At 39.1% G+C, this 22,171-nt stretch overlaps 1 protein-coding gene across 3 annotated transcripts in view; it reads right to left on the bottom strand.

Moving 5' to 3' along the window:
* LOC102307381 (thrombospondin type-1 domain-containing protein 7A) overlaps positions 1-22,171 on the bottom strand; it is a 205,616-nt gene that overhangs the window by 115,671 nt on the left and 67,774 nt on the right. For all 3 annotated transcript variants that reach the window (XM_005942851.2, XM_005942853.2, XM_005942850.2), the window contains exons 2-4: positions 17,626-18,460; positions 6,083-6,331; positions 4,705-4,889 (exon numbers count right to left, since the gene is read on the bottom strand). In XM_005942851.2, the coding sequence (XP_005942913.1) occupies positions 4,705-4,889; positions 6,083-6,331; positions 17,626-18,460 (1,269 nt within the window). The remainder of the gene's footprint in view (positions 1-4,704; positions 4,890-6,082; positions 6,332-17,625; positions 18,461-22,171) is intronic.

Genomic DNA, 22,171 nt, shown 5'->3' with positions numbered 1-22,171 from the left:
AGATTTCTTTGACAAATTAACTATATAAGGTTTGTATAATTGAAGAGCAGGCCACAAAAACAACACAACAAAATAAAAACACTTGAAAAAGGTAGCGAGAGACAGAGTAGTGGGTTATTGCTAAAGAGTTAATTTAACTTTAATGCACACAGATTAAACATGCAGTGTAATAAAACTTGCAAATGTACACCAAGTCTACACCTCAGCTTGGTGCATAAAAGAGTGAGCATGTTTCTAATGATCAATTTTTCTAACTGGTTTCAAGTAGATAAACTTAAAAGCCTGGCAGCCTTTACAAATCATTCAAAAACCTGCAGAAAATCTGGATTTTGAAACTGAGCAACAAGTTGGAAGTTTCTGCATGACAGCCACAGTATATGCAGAGTGTACTTATGTTCTCATCCAGTGATCAGATACCACAACAGAACTGTCATGATACTGTGTGGCATAGAGTACAAGCATTACAACATCATACTTTTCATGGAAATTGAGAGTAATTTACATACAGTAGCACTTCTCTCATCCCACTTATCACTCAAAGTGCTTTACACAACAGGACACATTTACCTTCACATAGTGCTTTATGCTATGCACTCTAAGCACTTTATTGATCCAACACCCACAACTACAGCCAATTTGAAAACAGCCATTAATTAAAAAGGATGTTCTTGAACTGTGGGATGAAATCTCACCAGGCACACCGAAAACATGTAAATTCCAGCCTGAAACTTCTTGCTTACAGTGCCAACCACTGTGTGGTGGTGCAAGGCATTACGCTGCTATTTCAGTATTCCTCTTGTAGTATCCTTAGACTTAAATTGTACTATGAACTATACTCATATTACACTAAAGTACTGTAGACTTTATCTATAAAAACAACCTCTTCAAGCTTCAATGAAATGTTAGGACTTCAAGCAACATGATTTTGCTGAGATGAGTTATGGAAGGACTCAAGCTACAAAATGAAACGGAGCTTTAACTGAAATGAAAAAGAAAATTAGAACATTAGTGATGTAATAACTCACCCACCTCATGGTCCATCACAATTCACAGGTTCTTGTAATGTTTGAAGCACAGAAAGTAAGTTATGCTTTGCTGTCATTTGTTAAACTAATGAGAATTAAAATCCACTGAGAAGGCTCCGTTTTATCCAGGGGAATTAATGCTGTTTCATTCAAATCTGGCCAGTCTTCTAGAAGGAAAAGTCCCTATTAAAATGACAAATATGACCTTGACCCTGAGGACAGTTTGGTGAAGACCCATGAGGTTAATGTTGTATGCATATTTCACTAACATTTGACTAGTGCTAGAGTGCTGTGTTTGAGTAATCGCAGTTCTTTGGATTTTTTGAGGGAATGAAGGAGGATGGACATCACACCTTTGCATAAGCTCGTAACACTACACAAAAATACAGCATTTTTAGCATTCTGCTGTATTCACAAATAACAATAAATTACAGTACTGTTTAAGATGTCGTATATTTTGTATTCCCATAATTAATGTAGAATAACAAGTTCTGAAGTCATGTTTGCAACATTTTAACAGTATGCAGAGAAAAGCTATGTTACTTGCTATGACTACACATCACGTCAATGTAGATTTTTAAAAAATGCTTTTAAGAGCATGAAAATGAAGTGAAGGTCCAAATTCACAAGATAAAACCTACAGAATCTTGAAGAAAAAAGGACCTGATTCTATTAATAAACATACAGAGATGCAGCAAGAAAGATATATATTTTTTGCCTCCCATTCTGTGTGAAAGTGACAGAAAAATGGAGAAAAATTGAGTTGCTGCTCTGTCAGATGAGTCAGAGGCTGAGCTGTGACACAGACAAACTCTGTGCACCGTCATGGGTTGCTGATTCCAGTATATGTCCGTTCGGTTGATTCAGACAACAGACAAAAAAAAGGTTGAAAACTGAATGACTCACTGGCCTCAAAGAGGAAACCTTACACATTAATACAAAAACTGGACTTTGACAAGAACATAAAATATGACAAAGAGCATATTTTATTAACAATTTGACTTTTTCTCTGCAGTTCCGAGAGTCCTAATCCAATGTTAGTGATGTCTTCTTTTTCTAAATCCAAAAGCTCACTCTGTGAAAGTCACTGGGACTGTCTTTAAGTAATACAGGGGCACGTCCCCCTTCAGAGGCTAAAACAGTCAATCCATCACATCCCACATTATTCAGTAAACCAGTAAGAGTCTTGAGGTTAACACATTCCAGAGTAACTCCTTAGTGCATTCAGGTTCGTATACTTAGATTTGCGTTATTTACCCCTTTTCAGTTGCTGTTACATTTTACTGTATTTGTTGTGAAAAAAATCGCCTCCATATTTGTTTTGCTTTCTGTCCTTTATGAGTCGCTACATACTAGCATCAAGTGCAGCTCAGCTGGCAGGATTGCAGAGAAGAAAGCTTTTAGTCTGTGGAGGTGTGCACAATTTTGAATTTGTGGGTGAAGAGGACATGAACAACATCACAGTCAAATCATGTTGTAGCTGGATGATAGTAAGTATCTGACACTTGTAAAGAGATCTACTTCATATTTTAAGAAGCACTTGCTAGGTGAGAAGGTCTGCAACACTGGTGGCCCATTAAGGTGGAGAATCATAGAAGTGCTACAGCTCCAACTTTTATTTCAGCTTAAAAAAAAAGCTGTGCTGAGAGACATGCTAAAGTGCTTGTTGCTGGTTGTATGTGAAGAAAAGGTTACCAGTATTAACAAGCTGTGAAATGAGGTAAAGTCACTACATCAGGGGTAGGCAACCTTTCTGATGGCGAGTGCCATTTAAAATTTCCTCAAAGTCAGTGTGCCATATGATTGCATTAGCAATAAATTTAATAACGCTCTATATGAACAGTTACACACTATATAGAACCACTTTATAGAATTATATTTGTTTGCAGATGTTGGCAGCTATCAGCGAATAGCTATCAGCTATTTTGAAACAAAAAAAGACACCTTTTAATCCATAACAGCAAATGAGCTGTACAACAGAAAATACAAATGCTATTTATGGTCTCCTCACAACAATGATAAGAAAAATAAACTAAGCCAATATGGCATGTTTGTTAATACAGAGATACACATGTGTGCTCTGGTCTCCCACTCAGAGACACAGGTCTCCGAGCGTCCAGCATTCAGACGGCTACCGGAGGACACTCGTGAGAGAAAATCTGCTCACACAGACATGTAGAGCCAAATACTGTCAATAAGGCCTCTGCAATGTTCTGAAGACAGTTAAACTTGTCAGGTAGTGATGTCCAGCAGGTGAAAATGCAAGCTCCATGAACACGCACAGCTGTGGATTCCAGCTGCTTCGATGTTGCATTAACTGGCATTAAGACAAATCTAGCTGCATATTAAAGATTTCTGGTTTGATCAGAAAATAAAACATTGGTCCATACACCTGAAAGTCCCAATAATGCATTGTGTCTCAAGTCTATGGATGTATCCGTGTATCTCCGTGGTGCTGATGCTGCGCTGAGCGGAAAGCTCCTGAAGCTTTTGAAGTGTCGGAATGTGGAAAGCTAACAACGTCCCTCTCACCAGTAGGCTAAGTTATTTTTAGTCTGGTAGTTGGGGTTGTTAGTTAAGATACCGTCATTAAGAAAAGGCACAACTAATGTGTCTATGCAAGCTGATTTGCGATGTGCATCGCTGGCGCGGCCATTTATTTTTTGATGCACCTTCTCAAATTAATTCACTGCATGTCGTGCCCAGGGCTGGACTGGGACAAAAGAAAACAGCCCGGGCATTTTGACTAAAGACCGGCCCCCCAGGTATTAAAGCCATAAAGCCTTTGAATGAAAACAAACACTGTTGTGACAGTGATGTACAGTCTCGTTGGTAAATGTATGATTTCTATACGTTTTAAATCAGATGACAGCTTTGGTTGTAAGATTCAGATAATTATTTAATAACAGCCAGACGTTTTAAATGAGAATAAGAAAGTATTTCTTTGTGCCCCCCTTTCCCTGTTACATTCTGAAGTGGATGAAGCAGACTACACAAACTCTATAAAATATCACCAACAAGCACAAGTGGTAACACTTTAACTTTAACTGTAACTGTAACTTTTAATGGCAACAATCATGGTCTCAGTCACTAGGATGAGTCTTTTTGAATGCACTATCAGGACAATTTCGTAAGACATGGTCCCAAAGGACGGTAAGGCTCAGCTCAAGGCTTCACGCTGGGACTTCAGTAATCAGTGTGTGAGGTCACAGTGACCAAGCCCATCTCTTATACCCCACATTTCGAGAGCCACCGAGGTAAGGGAACATCAACATCTCAAAAAACTGTCAGTAGCCCACTGTGACTGAATGAACATAACAAAGAGCAGAAATTCTTCATAATTTTACTGAAAATTGGGATCTTTCACGCAAACTATGGGCAAGCACAGTAATCTGCTAGCAACTATGGCAAGTAACTGGGTGAAATTATGACTAATTTCACTTCCAGCAATCATTTTCTAAATGGCCAGTACCTGATCAATTACAATTAACTCTAGGCTAGCAATGATACAAATAGGGCCCGAAATCAGGTACTGAAGGATGCAACCATCAGCCATCAAATTAGATTACACATTTTAAAATTTCTAAATCATACAGTATATGACATCTTGATATCAGGTACTAACTCAAAAGTTAATATACATACACAACAGGGTCTTTAGGAACACTCTTAACTTTACCTTTGTCCTTTTCTCGAAGGTCGTTGAGGTATTTTAGAAGCTCAGCGTTGGCCTGAACACAGTACACTTCTCTCGTCTGTAAGCCTCCTCCACAAAGCCCTGTCAGGTTGCTACGTCGACGGTCTTGTTGGCTCAGCAATGTGTCAACCCGACAGTCGCTCCACTCTGTGGTTCTCCAGGTGTAACTACAAGGTGAACATAGAACATGGAACGATGGGCAACAGTGAGAGAACCAACCATGCGAGTAATGCATGTAATGTAATGCAAGATAAGCATATTTACAATCTTGCAGACATCACTTTACAACATAAATATGCACTTGATGTTTATAACCAATGTTGTCTACACTCCTCAGTTTACTATGCAGCCTTTACAAGGATGTGAAGCATCATTTTATAGCTGTGTCTCTGAAAACCTACTAGATTTTCAGACACATCAGTGTTGGACAACAATAAGTTACTTAATAAACTGTTGAAATAATGTAAATACATTTTTTGAATGTGGCTAACACAAACATTGCTTGCACTAGCAGCTTTCTTTCTTGTGGTCCTGTATTGATCAAGTCAAGAGATTAAACTTTGATACAGCCTGTTTGATAAAGCCTGCTTGTTTACAACTTGTCAGAGAAAGAAAAGAGTGTTGTCCTCTGCAGTCCTCTTTAAAACAAGAGTTAACAGGCATGTATATTTGTAAATTAATAAGGAATAAAAAGTTTGTCTAGCTGACCACTGTATCTGGGGTCAACTCGCAGATGAAGCCACCATTTAATTGTCTAGTCCGCTAGTTGTACATATCCCCAACAGAAACGTTCGGGATTGGATTAGGATCACACACAATTATAAGTTGATATATGCTGAACCATCTGTGAGAATGCTTTTAATGTTTTAATGTATGGGTGTGTGTAATTTTCTGGAATTATAATATCCTTACAGTCTCCATCCATTTGTCTTTACTTTGTGTCTGGCACCAGCCCAAGCACTTAAACTAATCTATCTCAATATGCTGTCTCACTTACACACATATACGCAAATAAACACACAGGCCACCCAGAAGAGCAAATTAGCTGGGTGGTGTGTGTAAAGGGAACTCAGCAGGAAGCGTGTGTTGTCTCAGTCAGGTTGAATACCAAACACTTTGGGTTCGCTGTATTTGTGCCTGAGCCTTACATGAATCCCTGCAATCTTTCTTAACCATGCTATAAATAAGAGGTGGGTATCATCACAACATCGCATGCAGTTCTATCCCTGTGAAACATGAGCTCCTGTTGTGTACCATGCTATGAATTCCACATCTACACTTTACTCAATGTTTTTTTAAGTCCCTACTCACTCCCACCTGTGCTCCCTGCATCTCTTCCCTATCATCAGGAGTGACTCACGTGGCACAGGGTGGTATGGATTCACCCTGAGGTTCACAAGATTCAAACTCCTCCAGGAGTGGGCACTCCGCCCCCTCGCCCACGGGGAACTGGAGCACCTGTCTGGTCCGAGTCCGATTGCCTCTGGGAGATTCAGGGTCCATGCAGGTTTTGGTGCAGGGGCTCCAAATGGTCCAGTCGGTAAGCTTGCAGTCCGTGGGGAGAACGCATGACTGGATGGTCAGTGGAAGGTCCCTTGTTAAGCACATGCTGGGAAAAGATAAAAAGGAATGACATGAAATCTTAGTGATATCATAAGAACATTAATGCAATATAAATTTGGACTGTTGGTTGAAAAGAAAAGAAAATATTTATAGCTCTAACAAAACTACAAATAAAATAGAGAATATGCTACACTTGTAATTGAGCCCTTGAGCCCCAGTCAACCAGCCAACCAACCGACCCCTGATCCAATTACGCTTTCATAGGATGAATGACGGGGTAAGCCCTGGGTAAGCTATCACCCAGACTCTTAATCCAAATGTTCAAAATAACTACAAAAATTAGTAATCTAAGTAACATAAATTCATGTTTTTATTTCAGAATTGTAACTCAATAGTTTTAATAACCTGAACTAGTCAAAGGTCCAAAAGTATACAATGTCTATCTATAGTTTACACTATTATTCCCATTATTTCTTTCATGACATGAAAATCATGGAACTGAAATAACAAATAAACTCATCTCAAATGTGTTCTGGCCTACAGGGTTGTTCAGTTTAGATCAGTTGCTCAGGTTGTGTTTTGTTTATCTTTTTGTTAGTTTGCTGATGCTGTGACACCATGAGTGCAGAGGGTTACTGTGTCCATAACTGTCAGTGATTACCACAGACAGAGGTTATAAAATTGTAACTGTCTAAAGTGATAGCATTACAAAAAAATGACGTTAAATTAAATAATAACTGAATTTTCAGAACAAAGACTTCCAGATATTTTTCTTTTTATCACTTAAAAGAAAAAATAGTTAAATCCATGTAATACTTTAAGTAAAATAGCATGTGATCCAAATGTTTAAATCTGAAAACATTTGGAACCTCTGCATATAAATGTGGTTGCTGGTCAAATGGCCATGAACACGTGAGCACATGCAACCAAATGCTCAGGCCACTGACTGCTCTAAATGCTCAGTTTGAGACAGTTTTTTCCCCTACTTTTGGCTCTGTGTGATGCTAATGAGAGACGATAACCTTAATCTCTGACTGTGCGTGAAGAAGCCCACCCACCTGCTATTCAAGCCTTTTTTTTGCAAGGGGCAACAGCTTGTTTCAGAGAGAGGTTGAACTGAGAGGATGTAGGAAGTATAAGATCGAGAATGATTACTTTGAATTGTGCAAAGCTATGCTAGAAGAGTCAAAGGAAAATAGACGGAACTGAAAATGAGTATGGAAGATCCAACTTAAGTTGTTTTTTTTCAGAAAAAGAAAGAAAAAGGAAAATTATAAGAATTGTGAATGGATATTATAAGTCAAGAGCAGGGTAATCAGTTTTTTGGATATAGGCCGACATTTAGCATACAGATACAGCATTCGTGGTAAGAAAGCCGCTAGAATAGAATAAAATAATCCTTTAATTGTCCCACAAGGGGAAATCTGGGTGTAACACCAGCAAGAAAGACACATATACAAACAAACAGTACACAAGAGACAGAACAGAAACATACACAATTTTTACATATTTACATCAAGGACAATAGTTACCAAAAACAGACTACTGTACCGTTACTAGATTAAATAAAATTAAATGAAGTTAAGAGGCAAACCCTGGTTATAGTGTGAATCGGTTGATAATAGTGCAAATAGTGTAGTGCAAATTACAGCGCTGATGTAAACATCTATGTTTGTTGGGAGCAGTTTTGATTGTACAGTCTGACAGCTGCAGGGAGGAGGACCTGCGGAAACGCTCCTTCATGCATCGAGGATGCAGCAGTCTGTCACTGAAGGAGCTCTGCAGTTACATATATTAGTCAGAATATAATGTGTTAAAATGTTTTTCTTAATAAAAAATACCAGATATCAGCATTGTTGAAAACTGCCTGTAGATTCATTGACTTAATGAATCCACTTAACATTTCACTATTCTACTTCTTCATCCAAGTCATGCGGTGTACAGCTTGCTGATGCCTCATTACAATGGCACTGAAGTTTTCAGCAAGCTCTCAATTCTATTTTAATGTCAATGTGCTAAGTTGCCTGTTGGCGTAAGACTTTGCATCGACATGTGTGATACCACACATGAAGCTTTGAACCCTCCGCCCTTAACTGTCGTTAGCTTCTCATTAGCATACACACTGCATAATCAGTTTCACATTAAGAGTAAAAAAGGAATGGTATGGCACGGTGTGTGTCATGTGTTAAGACAGCCAAAACAACTTCTGATCAATCGCTCACAAACATCTTTTGATCATCTAAACAGTATTTAGACGTAATGAATAACCCTTCCTCTTTGGGTCCCTTCCGAATCATTAGAAATTTGCTCTAACTAAAGCCGACTGCTTTCTGGTACTCGTTCTCGATGTCTCTCCCCTTGAGGCAAAGCAGCTGACGAGCTATTAGTGCTAATTACAGCTCTGCTTCATTTAGAAACCTCTCATTTAGACGTTGCCACCACACTTCACCTCCAGCAACTCAGACTTTTGGTATAAATCAGGAAATGTATGAGCTCAGTTGTGCTGTCTTTTTTTCTTTTAACTCCTGTGTCTTCACAGATTAAAACACCTCTGCAGTCTTTGAAGTGCTACTGGAGCGACACTGTGAAAAATCTTAGTTCTGTTTTTCTGCCAAACATGCTTGGTGTGCCGGCTCATCTTGCTTGGGAGGAAAACAATGAGGAATTTAAACAGTGAATGTGGCGCACAGAGGGTGATGGCTCGATTTCCTGTCTCAGATGGAACTTCTTGTGTTTTTAAAAAGCCCCTTAATGCAGCCAGTGACCCATTTTCTCAGCAGCTGGATCCTTTGAGTCGTTGCCGTTTGTTGTGTGCATGCCCAAGCATTTTTGTGGAGATTTCAAAGTTGCGAAAAGAAGTCATTATTTCTTCATCTCAGTCATTCAGACAGAATGAGGACACAATCAGATTCTATTTAAATAAGTAGATGATGTCTGAAAAGTGCTCATTCTTAAGCATGTAGGTTTAATACATATACTTTCAGCAATGGACTCCAACAGACAAGATGCAGACAGCCAGAAAGTCTGCATACTGTAATTCAACACCTGTACACACTTGTTACTTGAATGTCAAATGACCAAAAAACGAAATTGATGTGGGTCAAAACGATTAAAGCAGCCTTTTTTTAATAAAAGAAAAATATCTGGGGGATAGATGTGGTCTCAAAAAATAAAATTAGTCGATCGCTGTACGACCTTCCCCATATGGAAAAGAAATAGAAAAAACTTATTAAAGACTTGCATAAGATGTGGCCTACTTCATATAGTGAATCATATAAGACTTATATGATTTACTCATGAAAGTGGCCACTTCCTCATTACTCTCATATATTGTTTTAGTAAGTATCCAAAACATACAAGTTTCATTTATATAATTTTTCAAGGGATCTTATATCTTTTTTCACTCTTGTATGCTTTTCATACAAGTTTCACACAAGACAGATACAAACTTTATAAGATTTATATATATCTTTTCCATATGGGTCTGCATCAAATTAAGTAAGAAACAAGCCCAATCAACAGGACAGCAGCTCAAGTTATAAGGAAACTGGCCTGTTTAGGATGAGTTGTCGGCAACAGAGTAAGAAGCGACTCACTGACAGATGTTCATCAAACGAAATTGGAAATGAAGTGAGCAAGATGTTTGGAGAGCACCCGGTCCGCAGATGACTGTTTTTTTTTTTTTGCTGCACTGGGAAGTTTGTTCCACTTTTTTTTCCTTTTTTTTTCCGCAAGTGGCAAAAACAACTATGAATATTTTAGAACAAGAAATAAACAAGTCAAGGATTAATATTTATGTTCCTAAGGGCATGTGAGTTGTTTTCACGGCTCCTTTGAAATATTTGATCCCAGTTAGTGCTGAGAGCTTGGCGCAAACAAAGCATTAATGAATAGATTTAGTACATAATTGATTAAATCTTAGAGTACAAGTGGTGTGTGACTGAAATGTGATATGAATAGAGGCGTGCTCTATTGGCACTGTCACCAAATCCTTCTAAGAGATCAGAGCCGTCGCACAAGCACAAGTTTGAAGGGAGCAGAGACGACATTTTAACTTAATGTCAGTCAAGGAACAGAAAGCGAGAGGATAGATCCAAAGAAGCAGCTCTTTAAAAGAATAGTTGATTACTTTACATTCACTTAGTAAAGACATCAAAGGTTTACACCAATACATGTTACAGAGACTTATTGACACCTGTTTGGCGTTTTACAAGTCTCACAGGTGTAATTTGCAATTTAAACTAAACTGTCCAGACTGCATGCACCACATCCTCAGATCTGTAAGATCTTAGTGAGCACAACCTTTGAAGAGTCAATAAAATATACCCTGTTTATAAAATACCAAAGTTAGTACACGAGCAATGAAACTTTGGTTTTTGCTTTCATGCTGACCTTATGCTGAACAACTTCTATATGTAATTTTTGTGTGGCTGATAATGACAGTAAAGTTGCTTTTTGTCATCTGTATTAAGTTAGTCTGTATGTTTTCGTCTTGGCTATGCAAATAGTGATGGTCAAGCACTTGAATATTGTCAGCAGCTATTTCAGCAAGAAACATTCGGGCAAATAATGGCAGCTGTGGTGAAAGGGTTGTTCCTTTTACACTCTGTTTTTTTTTTGTTGTATGTTTTCACCATGGGCGGCTAGGAAGAAGGTAGAGGTTGGTTGAGTACCAATTTGAAGGTGGTTTGATCCTCTACTCTTCATGTCAAATTATCCTTGGGCAAGATACTAAATCCACAGCTGCCCCCATTGGAGTGTGAGCGGCAAATGTTAGGTTCAAAGTGCTTAGGCATAGAAAAAAAATGTTATTTCATAAGAGAAAAGTAAAACTGTGTGTTACTATTTCCACGCGTTCTTATACGTTAAAAAAATGTCGTGGAAAGATGAAAAGTATTCAAAGGTAGGAAGGCATTACGACCACAGTCAGACAGCAGGCTTTCAATAGCCTCTTGGTGGTATTTACATTCGGTGAATGGGCTGTAGTTATGGGCTGTACTTTACTTTGCATCCATTCACACATACATTTATGCAGCATTTTTCATACTATACAAACAACCAGTCTGCAATTTGTGAAAAAGATCAGGAGCCTCAGTAGAACATGTAGACTATGAAGGCTACTAGTGTGTTGTTAGTCATTGCTGCTGTCAATCTAAAGTTTCCAGAGTAATTACATTTTTTTAACTAGAAGTTAAAGTTTGGAACTTGAACTTAACTGTTAGATTGGAAAAATCATAAAACAAAATTGTGTAACAATTTAAGTAATTTACCTTTTTAATAATAATTTCCTATTATTCTATCCCACATGGGATGCAAGAAAATGACAATACAAAAGGTTAAATGCTATTATAACATGCCAGAAATAACTTACCCTTTCACATAAATGGTAAAATGGCCTGTATTTATATAGCGCTTTACTAGTCATCCACCCATTCACACACTGGTGATGGCAAGCTACTATTGTAGCCACAGCAGCCCTGGGGCGCACTGACAGAGGCGAGGCTGCCGGACACTGGCACCACTGGGCCCTCTGACCACCACCAGTAGGCAACGGGTGAAGTGTCTTGCCCAAGGACACAACGACCGAGACTATCCAAGCCGGGGCTCGAACTGGAAACCTTCCGATTACAAGGCGAACTCCCAACTCTTGAGCCACGATCGCCCCAACCTCCAAATGCAACTAAATTAACTGAAAAACATATTAAAGTATATTCCAGTCTGCTTTGATGATAGCATTCTTTTTACCACTATTTCCAGGATTTTTTTTCTTTTGTGAGGGTGCTTCATAATATGATAATCTGCTGAATCCATTTCCTTTTTCTCTTACTTAGCTAGCTGCAGTTCTCACTAAAATAGCCCATTTTGCTTGGTAGCATATTGAAAGCTATCCATGGATGATTGTAGATCTATAGCCATGGTAAAAAGAAAGCAGTAAGGTTTTAGATATCAGGACATAATAGAAATAATCAGATTCCTAACGGGCCTTAACAAATTCAACCACAGATAACAACATATTACTCCATGTCATTATTTATTCACCAAAAATCAAGCCAACAGGCAGAAGCAGTGTAAAAGTATATTGAAAGTATTGAAATATAATAACAATATAAGTTTTGGCAGTCTGAATCATAACACCATGCCACGAAGGAAAGACATCGCCAATGATTGTGAATGATCTTCAGCAATGATTTTGTTGCTGCCCATCAATCTGGCAAGGATTATAAAACCATTTCTCAGTCTTCAATGAGAAAGATTATTCATAAATTCAAAAAATTAAAGGCTGTTTCCAATTTTGGCTGGATTGGATGACCTAGGAAAATTTAACCCAAGGTCGGAGTAGCAATGCTAAGAGAAATAGCGGAAAACCCAAGAGCCACATCTCAGACCTCACATAGCAGGTTATTCATGATAGTGCAACTATCTCGAGAAAGGTGTGTGTCTTATTTGGAAGAGTTGCCAGGAGAAAACCTCGTCTCTCTAAAAATAACATGGCAGCCTGGCTTAGATTTGTAAAATTGCATCTGAACCAACCACAAGACTTTGCCAACAATGTCTTTGGACTGATCAGACCAATGTGGACATGTTTGGCCATAATGCAGAGTACCATGTGTGAAGAAAATTCACAGAATTCACCTGCTTGCTGCTACTACTGCACATTCACCTAATGTATATACTATTTATATAATGTTCTTCTTCTACCCCCCCATTTTTGCACATGTCGAGGAGCGTTTCAGGTTACATTTCACTGTGTGTTATACTTGTATAACTATGCATGTGACAAATAAAGAACCTTGAACCTTGAACCTTGAAAACTAAACACTGCATATTAGCGCAACCACCTCACACCAACTGTCAAACACTGTGGTGGACGGGTAATGATTTAGGCCAGCGGTCTCCAACCTTTTTTACGCCACGGACCGTTATGCCCGACAATATTTTCTACGGACCGGCCTGTAAGGTGTCGCGGATAAATACAACAAAATAAAACTAGTACCGAGTATTTATTCATAACACACGTGAAAAGACCCAGGAAAACCGAGTTAACGATAAAAACGATAACAAAATAACGCTGAAAACCGATAAAAACCCTGAAAACCATACATTTCACACCTGAGCCTCAACTCTCGCGGCCCGGTACCAAACGACTCACGGACCGATACTGGTCCGAGGCCCGGAGGTTGGCGACCGCTGATTTAGGCTATAAAAGAAGCCCACACCAACTCAATGACTTCAATTACTTTGCAGTCATTGAGTCAACTGCAAACTCTATATACTGTTATGTATACTATGAATACCTCTATGTAAACTGTCTCTCACAGCTAAAGTGTGGCAGAAACAGGAAAATGATCTCAAGCACACAAGCAAAATCACAAAAAAGAATAGCATCAAGGTGTTGCAATGGCCCAATCAAAGTTCAGACTGCAACCTGATTGAAATGATTTGGATAAACCATAATAGCGTTGTACATAAATAAATGCCTGCAATCCTCAATGAACTGCAGCAACACTATGTACTTTAAGTTATAGCAGCTAAAAGTGAGTCATTAGGTGCACTTAGATTCAGACACTGCTTCTGTATTTTGGTTTAATAGTTAAATACATTTTGAAACAATGTAATATGTCATGTGATGTTATTTATCTGTGGTTGTATTTACCTAATTTTACATCCCGGTAAAGACTAAATATTTTTTATTCATGTCCTGACTGGAAAAAAAATCTGAGAAAAAAGTCAGAATTCTGACTTTTCATCAAAAAAATTTTTTTTCAGAATTCTGAGAAAAAAGTCAGAATTCTGAGATTAAAGTCAGAATTCTGACTTTTTTCTCAGAATTCAGGAAAAGAAGAGAAAAAAAAGACGTGCCCACCTTTTTTTTCCAGTGGCCCTAATCCTCTTCCGTATAGAACAGACAGAAAATGTACCTTCTCTTTTTGGTTTTTTTAATTTCTTTTATACCATTATTGTAATCTTGGCTTGCAGTATAAACTGTTTCAACTTGCAGTGGAAAACCAACTATATCATGTAGCTGTCAAAGTAGTGTTAAGCACTTTGAAATATAGGTAAAGTATGTCCCCACTCAGGATAAAAATAAGTAAGCATTGGAAAAGATGCGTAGACCAGATGGGAAAAACCAGCAAACCACACCTAGCATACAACTCTTGTCTTATCCAGGACACAAAACTAGACTGATGGAGGCATCGGACTAATTTTGGGGTTCAGTATTTTGCCCAAGGACACTTGTGAAGCAGATCAGCCGGACACCTTCCAGTGACTAGCCACAGTCGCCCAGCTTGGCTTTTTCATTTTGGTACAGCAATGCAATCCTGCAATCTTCCCAGGATACAAAATGTATGCAACTGTATATGAGCTCATTAGAGATAATGATTCATAATATCAATTAGCCAGTCAGAAAAAATAGTTTCTCCACAACAGAGTCTGTGGGAGGGACATTAGACTTTAGCACCGACTAAAATTTACTAGGGAACAATAAGTCTGATGTTTACTTAATGAATGTAAGTTTTGAGAACAGCATACTGCTAGAGTATCTCTGTTGTAATTAATCATGTTAATAAAAAAGATACAGTGAAAGGTTTCTGTTAGCAATGCCCTTCTATCAAATACGGTGATCTCTAGCAGAGAGGGGAGTAAATGTTTGATGGGCATTTCAGGCAGGAACTAGAGTGAGTGAGATGGAGCTGAGAGCTATTTGATCTATCTTATTTTGAGTCAGACAGTGTAGCTCACAGCTATAATGTCAGGGCAAAAGATTAGATTCCCCATCGGCTTAGCAGTATAAGTGGAAGCACTCGTACAGTTAAACCGTGTATTTTGGGTAAAAGTACCCACTGAAGGTGTAATTTAGTGACCTATTTGAATAGTGATTTGTTTGATGTGGTTCCATTTTTCACTTTATGATATTGCTTTACAATTACTGACTTATTTTATCTCCCACTCACAATTGATGTCTCTCAAACCAATTTCTTTATCTATGTCTTTAGAGGTTTCTTTTAGTAACTTCACTCTTAACCCTCTCAAGGCAGGCGTTGCAGATTTGCAACAGTTAAAAACTAACAACCTGATTACCCCACATACATATTTTATGAGTTTTTTTTACTCAGAAGTACCACTGCAGGACTTGGTTGTGCATTAGCAACAAAAAGTTTAATTTGAGCCTGAGAGGGTTAAATCACACATAATGACACTAGATTATCCACTTGTCTGTTATGTGAACATGCCGTGTTGTTCTGCAGTTCACTCTTAAGCATAAAAAGATTTCCATTTGCAGTAATTGCCCCGACCCCTACTATGTGCATAATTGGAAACCTGAACGTGGGGAGAGGAGCAGCAACAAGAGACAAGAACAGAACAGAGCAGGAGCATGCATGACAACAGATTTGACACTGACGATGGAACGTTATGAAACAGCACAAAAAGGAGGACCTGGAATGAAGGTGGGTTGCAAAGCAGCTTGGAGCATGCAGCAGGCTAAAGCAGCTTAAATAGAGTGTCTTTATAATAACCGTACCTGAGCCTGGATTGTCTGAACTAAAATATATTAAAATGGAATTAAAAACAATTAGGTTTTTATTTCCAGAAAATTATGTTTTCGGTTATAATGCAATATTTTTCACCTCTTTTAAAGCTTTGTTTTCTTCATTGGCGTGGTTATGCCTCCCATCTATCTCTGGGCAAAATATGTGTTTCATAAACAAAATATACTTCCTATTGAAATACTTTAACTATATATCCATACTGATGATTTGTATCCATGAACACACACATGTGAATTAGATTACTTTTTTGTGACTATTTTATGTTTTCTAATGAGGCCGAGCTGAGTGGAAAACAAGCAACACAACACATCAGGAAGAAGCTGAGAAATCTATATTTTCCTGATTTATTTTGGCCATGTCAACAGACCTGCTAACACTTTGGATCTGTAGCATTCATCAGAATGTGGGAGAAAATGGAGGTCCTGTCATTTATATTCCTGATCCTATATCCTATGTACATTTTTGGATAGTATGACATGAATTTAAAACAAAGTAGTAATAGTTAGCATCGTCGTCTCACAGCAAGAAGGTGCTAGGTTTGAATCCACCAGCCGGACCGGGCCTTACTGTGTGGAGTTTGCTTGTTCTCCTTGCGTCTGCGTGGGCTCTCTCTGTGTACCCCACTCGTCACCCAGTAACTATGGAATAGACTCTAGCCCCTGCACAGTCCTGAGCTGGAAAGTAAAATGTACGGAGGTAACAAGTTCTGTACTGAGTATTCTGTTTTTTTGTATTGCATATAAACTTGTTTAGATTGAAGATTTTAAACTAAAAATCATCTTTCAGCTCACCATGTGTCATATATTGAATATAGGGATCCAATACATCTCTCTCTGAGAAGGCAGCTTTGATAGATTGCACCCTCTGGCAGGAAGAGCTACACATTAAAGTCCAATGAAATGCAGAGTGGCAGGGGAGCCATGTTTGGCCTCATGATAGTGTTTGGCTATGATATACACTGCATTCCCTGCTTTATGCTCTGAAAGGCACTGTCAGAGAGCTCTCTTTGTTTGTCCAGTATAGGCTCATCCACACCCATAGGGGCCTGTAAGGATATAGATGACTGAGGCTGCACTGCAATTAATGAATTGTTTGTGTAAACTGTGCCTTTAACCTATATCCTTGGTTACCATAACCTTGTTCCTTCGGGGGTTTTTTTGCAAGAAAAACATCCTTGTGGCATTTTGAGCAACGCTTGATTTGTTCAATTTTTCATAAAACATCTGATTCGAAACCACAGGGCAAAACACTGAAAATTGCCATATTTCGAAGTACCACACAGATTCATAGTTCAGATTGATCTCATGTCACAAAAGGAGTCTTTCTTTTCCACTTCCATCCTCAGAAGTTGACATGAAATACAATGTACGGGGAGTTGTGCCTCATTGCTCTGACAGCACAGCAGTGACAAAGACACAGCGGATAAACATCCTCCCCTGCATGTCACTTCATGACAGGGTGAAGAAAAACTTTCAGGAGGACAAATTTGGCTTCATGTTCAGAAATTCACCAGATGAACCTTCTGACAACAATAAATGGACAAACATACAAATACATAGAGTAATCAATAGTCAGCAACACAAAGAAAATATGAAAACAGAGATATTGATTACATTAGGCAAAAAGCCTGAAAGGCAGGGGAAACATGCTTTAGTTTAAAAATTCAGCAAAAGCATTTGCAGTAATACCTAAGAAAGGAAGCTTAAATTTATGCTGAGGGGGAATAAAAGCACACATACAAACAAAAAACCAACAACATACACATTACTACAAAAATATTGCCACTCACTTGCGTCCCACAGTGCTCCCATTCCTATGGATGCAAGTCACCTCCCGATTCTGGTAGCCCACCTGAATGTCCCAGAAGGGACTCTCTTGCCGGTTGAGGCGGTTCCTGGTACGCTTCTTCTGGATAAGCTCCCTAGTCTCGGGATCTTTTACTCCTGCCCTCTCCCGGAGCCCTTGCCCTTTGCCTTTCCTGCGTTTAACTTGGCGAGCTGTCCGAGTCTGCGGGAGGGCACAAGAGTTCCACGGTCCAACCCTGAGACTGTACATGCCCTCTGGACCTGTGCAAGGCCCTGGTTTGCAAGACTGGAACTCAGTCAGGTTGGGACAGGCAGCGCCTCCAAAAAGCGGAGGGACTAGGACACTGCGCACTCTGTTCCTGAGGCCTGTTCCACACGTTTTGGAGCAGGATGTCCATGGCGAGTACTCAGAAACCACACAATCCTGAGGGCAAGGGATCAAACATGCCTGCTCTAGACGAGGCTTGGGTTCAAAGTACTCACAGATGGCATCCTCTGCTGGAGATTCGTCTGACTTGAGTATGCAGCCCACCTCCCGGATCTGAATGCCCTCTTCGCCTCCACTGCACGTGAACTGCCGTGGGGCCCCAAAGGTCCTTGCTGATACTGGCACGCACTCATTCCAGGCACCCAGTTTCCAGTCATAAAGGTCCTTGTGCCAGTCGCATACACGGAAACAGTTTCTCTGGTTTGAGGGACGCTGTGCCTGGTCACAGTTGGTGTGAAGTGTTGTCCAGCCATCCACATGGGCACACCAGACTGCCCGGCTTTGGCTGCCACCCAGGCCGCAGTCGCTGCCCATACATCTTCCCCATGGACCTGGGAAACAAATGAACAACCTCAAATCACAATGAAGAAACATAAAACAATAATCCTTTCAGCTTTAAATGACAAGAAAAGCACTCAGGAGCATTGTAAGAAAACTTGTAAGGAAATTCTAAACACAACACATCACAATACGGCTTTGAAGAAGCAGGAAATTATATTAGCAGGAATAAAAGATGCTAGTCAGATTGGAGGAAGTGAAACAAAACAGCATAATGCCACAGGCTGGACTCGATTGAAAGTGTAGAATAAACAAATAAGCCATATTTATCCTAATAATGATGAATGGAAGGCACTAATGCCACTTCATGTGTACCTTTAAAACAGAAATCCATATGGAAGCATCAGTTAATCAAATGCTTGAAACCTAATTCTAAACCAAGACTATTTCATTTTCTTTTTCTCAGCTAAGAAAAAGGCACATAATACATCTTCAAGGATGACACAGTAAATTCACAGACTCCTTTAATATGGCCCTTGATGTAAATGTGCTGAAAAGCTGTCAGCAGCTGAAGTGAGTGCAAAAATGTGTCATATTAAATAAAAATAATCCGCCGCCTTGTTTTTGCACGACACTTCGGTCAGACACAGTGATTCTTTCTGCATGGTAAAAACTGGGTGGCTGCCATTGAGGCGGGGAGGGATGATTAGGCAATGCAAACACAATGTGCAACAGTAGAGACAGGGGCAATGAGTTATCTGTGGCGTTTATCAAAGTCTATTGGCAACCAGCAGAAATTGCCACAAACATCAATAAACGTATTTCTTGGTACACAAGAGTTTGGCAAAGTCTTCCCTTGTCCCCATTTACTTAACCCTCTCAAGGCAGGCGTTGCCGATTTGCAACAGTTAAAAACTAACAACCTTTCTGAGGTTTTTTTTACTCAGAAGTACCACTGCAGGACTTGGTTGTGCATTAGCAACAAAAAGTTTAATTTGAGCCTGAGAGGGTTAATGGCAGCACAGACTGAACAGACAGTACATAACAGGACTAGAGGAGGGGAGAGGTTGCTGTATATGTGGTTTAATAATTAAATATACTGCTGGTACTGACTCAGGAATACCGACATGTAACCTCAAATAAAAAGATGTTCTATATTTTTCTTATTGTCTGAAAGTTCAATTACAATGTCAAAATCATGACATGATCTTGTTAAATGATTTGTTGCAGCCTGTTTAGATTAACCTCCTACCATTCATCAGACCCCTGTTTAAAGTTAACATAACACGCTTGGCTGCTCAAAGGTATCTTTTACAAAGAAAAACCATTATGACAAAATATGTAAAAGTCTTTATTTGGCAGCTACAGTTACTTCTAGTTTTCTGAAAGTAAGCATTTTTTCTTAAGCATGTGGCTACAATACAACCGGACCTTATCGCTAAGTGGTTTGCTGGCATGTGGTGAATAACACTGCCCTACAGTCAAACTGCTTTTGATATAAATGTAGTCAGACATTACTAATTTAGGGTTACAGCAACTGAAAATGATACTTAAAATTTTCAGTCATTATATGCTATTCTCTTAGTTTAAAGATCAAAAGTTATCAATCAAAACCAAAAAATGACTTAAATACATTTTGACTGTTGAATGTTGGAGAAAAAAAGGCCCAAATGGGGATATGTGTTGACTTTCAGGTGACCATTCGTCCTATAATATGCATCCAATTTTCCATTTTATATCACAATGTACTGTTCTCTTGTGATTGTTAGTGATGAAACCAACATTTTTTGGATTCTAGATCCAATCTAATGCAAAATGCTGCAGCAAGAGTCCTGACAGGGACTAGAAAGAGAGAGCATATTTCTCCTGTTTTGGCTTCCCTTCATTGGCTTCCTGTTAAATCCAGAATTGAATTCAAAATCCTGCTCCTCACATACAAGGTCTTAAATAATCAGGCCCCATCTTATCTTAATGACCTTGTAGTACCATATCACCCTATTAGAGCACTTCGCTCTCGCTCTGCAGGCCTACTTGTTGTTCCTAGAGTATTTAAAAGTAGAATGGGAGGGAGAGCCTTCAGTTTTCAGGCCCCTCTTCTGTGGAACCAGCTTCCAGTTTGGATTCAGGAGACAGACACTATCTCTACTTTCAAGATTAGGCTTAAAACTTTCCTTTTTGCTAAAGCATATGGTTAGGGCTGGACCAGGTGACCCTGAATCCTCCCTTAGTTATGCTGCAATAGACATAGGCTGCCTGGGGATTCCCATGATGCATTGAGTTTTTCCTTTCCAGTCACCTTTCTCACTCACTATGTATTAACAGACCTCTCTGCATTGAATCATATCTGTTATTAACCTCTGTCTCTCTTCCACAGCATGTCTTTTATCCTGTCTTCCTTCTCTCACCCCAACCGGTCGCAGCAGATGGCCGCCCCTCCCTGAGCCTGGTTCTGCCGGAGGTTTCTTCCTGTTAAAAGGGAGTTTTTCCTTCCCACTGTTGCCAAAGTGCTTGCTCATAGGGGGTCATATGATTGTTGGGTTTTTCTCTGTATCTATGAAGCGCCTTGAGGCGACTTATGTTGTGATTTGGCGCTATATAAATAAAATTGAATTGAATTGAATTGAATAGATAATTGATGAAACTGACATTTTGCAATGCCACAACATCCCACCTAGGCTCAACACCCTGACCTGGCTTGGACAGCTCTAATTAAATTCGGAGCAGCTGTTATTTATTTTAACTGATATAAAATAATGCTTTATTTTCTAATGTGATGTTTCATATTAAGTCTGTTCTATACCGACTGTTTCCCAATTTTTAAGATGTTGCGATTTAAAAAATTGTTGGTAACCATAAATAGACACAAGTTTGACAATTTAGTCAAATTGAAATTGAAACACCTTGGTATTTTAATTGTCATATCTGGATTCAGCACATTTTAATCTGCATGCTTAGAGGTTAAATTGATACTGCTGATTCCTTTGCAGAGCATCTGTTAGTGTTATGCTTCAAATCCACAAGGAGCAGAAGTATCCGTCAGCATACCGAAGGTCTAGTAATGTGCTGCTTAAAACAGTCTCCAACAAAAGCACTATTTATTTCTGTTTCAAAGGTGTTGCTAAAACCTTTGAGCATTTTAAGTTTTAGCAATCAGCCCCTTTCTACTTATGGATAGTTTAATCGCATCCTTTGTCTGATCCTAAGTACTTTTGACCTTAATGGAAAACATCGTGATGAGATGGAAAGGTAAAGGACAACTGAAGGACAATTTATAGGGACTTAGGTAAAGTAGTGAAATGACGTGCTCAGAGAATCCGGCTGCACTTATAGTAAGTGGATTAATGATATGGTTGATGACACACCATTTTATTGTAGTAAGACTTTACCTTAGATCTTTGTTTGTCTTGTATAACAATAGAGACCTTAAAGGGGCTTCATAAAATGGATTTCCTGGACTCTACTAAATTAAACTGTTTAGGAACAGCATGTGCGGGTGGGTATCTCTGTCTGAGATGACCATATTAGGAATATGCCCTCTGAATATGCCTGAAACGGAGTATTTAAAGCAGTTTGAAGGCTGAGCTTTTGTCTCATGGCCTAAACTCATTATTTCAACCTTTGCCATGTTTAAATTAAATACAAGCATGCACTATTGTAATACAGGGTGGGCCATTTATATGGATACACCGTAATAACATGGGAATGGTTGGTGATATTAAAGTCCTGTTTGTGGCACATTAGTATATGTGAGGGGGCAAACTCCT

This window comes from Haplochromis burtoni, unplaced genomic scaffold (assembly GCF_018398535.1).
Source record: "Haplochromis burtoni strain Fernald_Lab_line unplaced genomic scaffold, NCSU_Asbu1 Contig_351, whole genome shotgun sequence".
Lineage (NCBI taxonomy): Eukaryota > Metazoa > Chordata > Actinopteri > Cichliformes > Cichlidae > Haplochromis > Haplochromis burtoni.
This window is presented reverse-complemented; position numbering and strand designations above follow the sequence as displayed.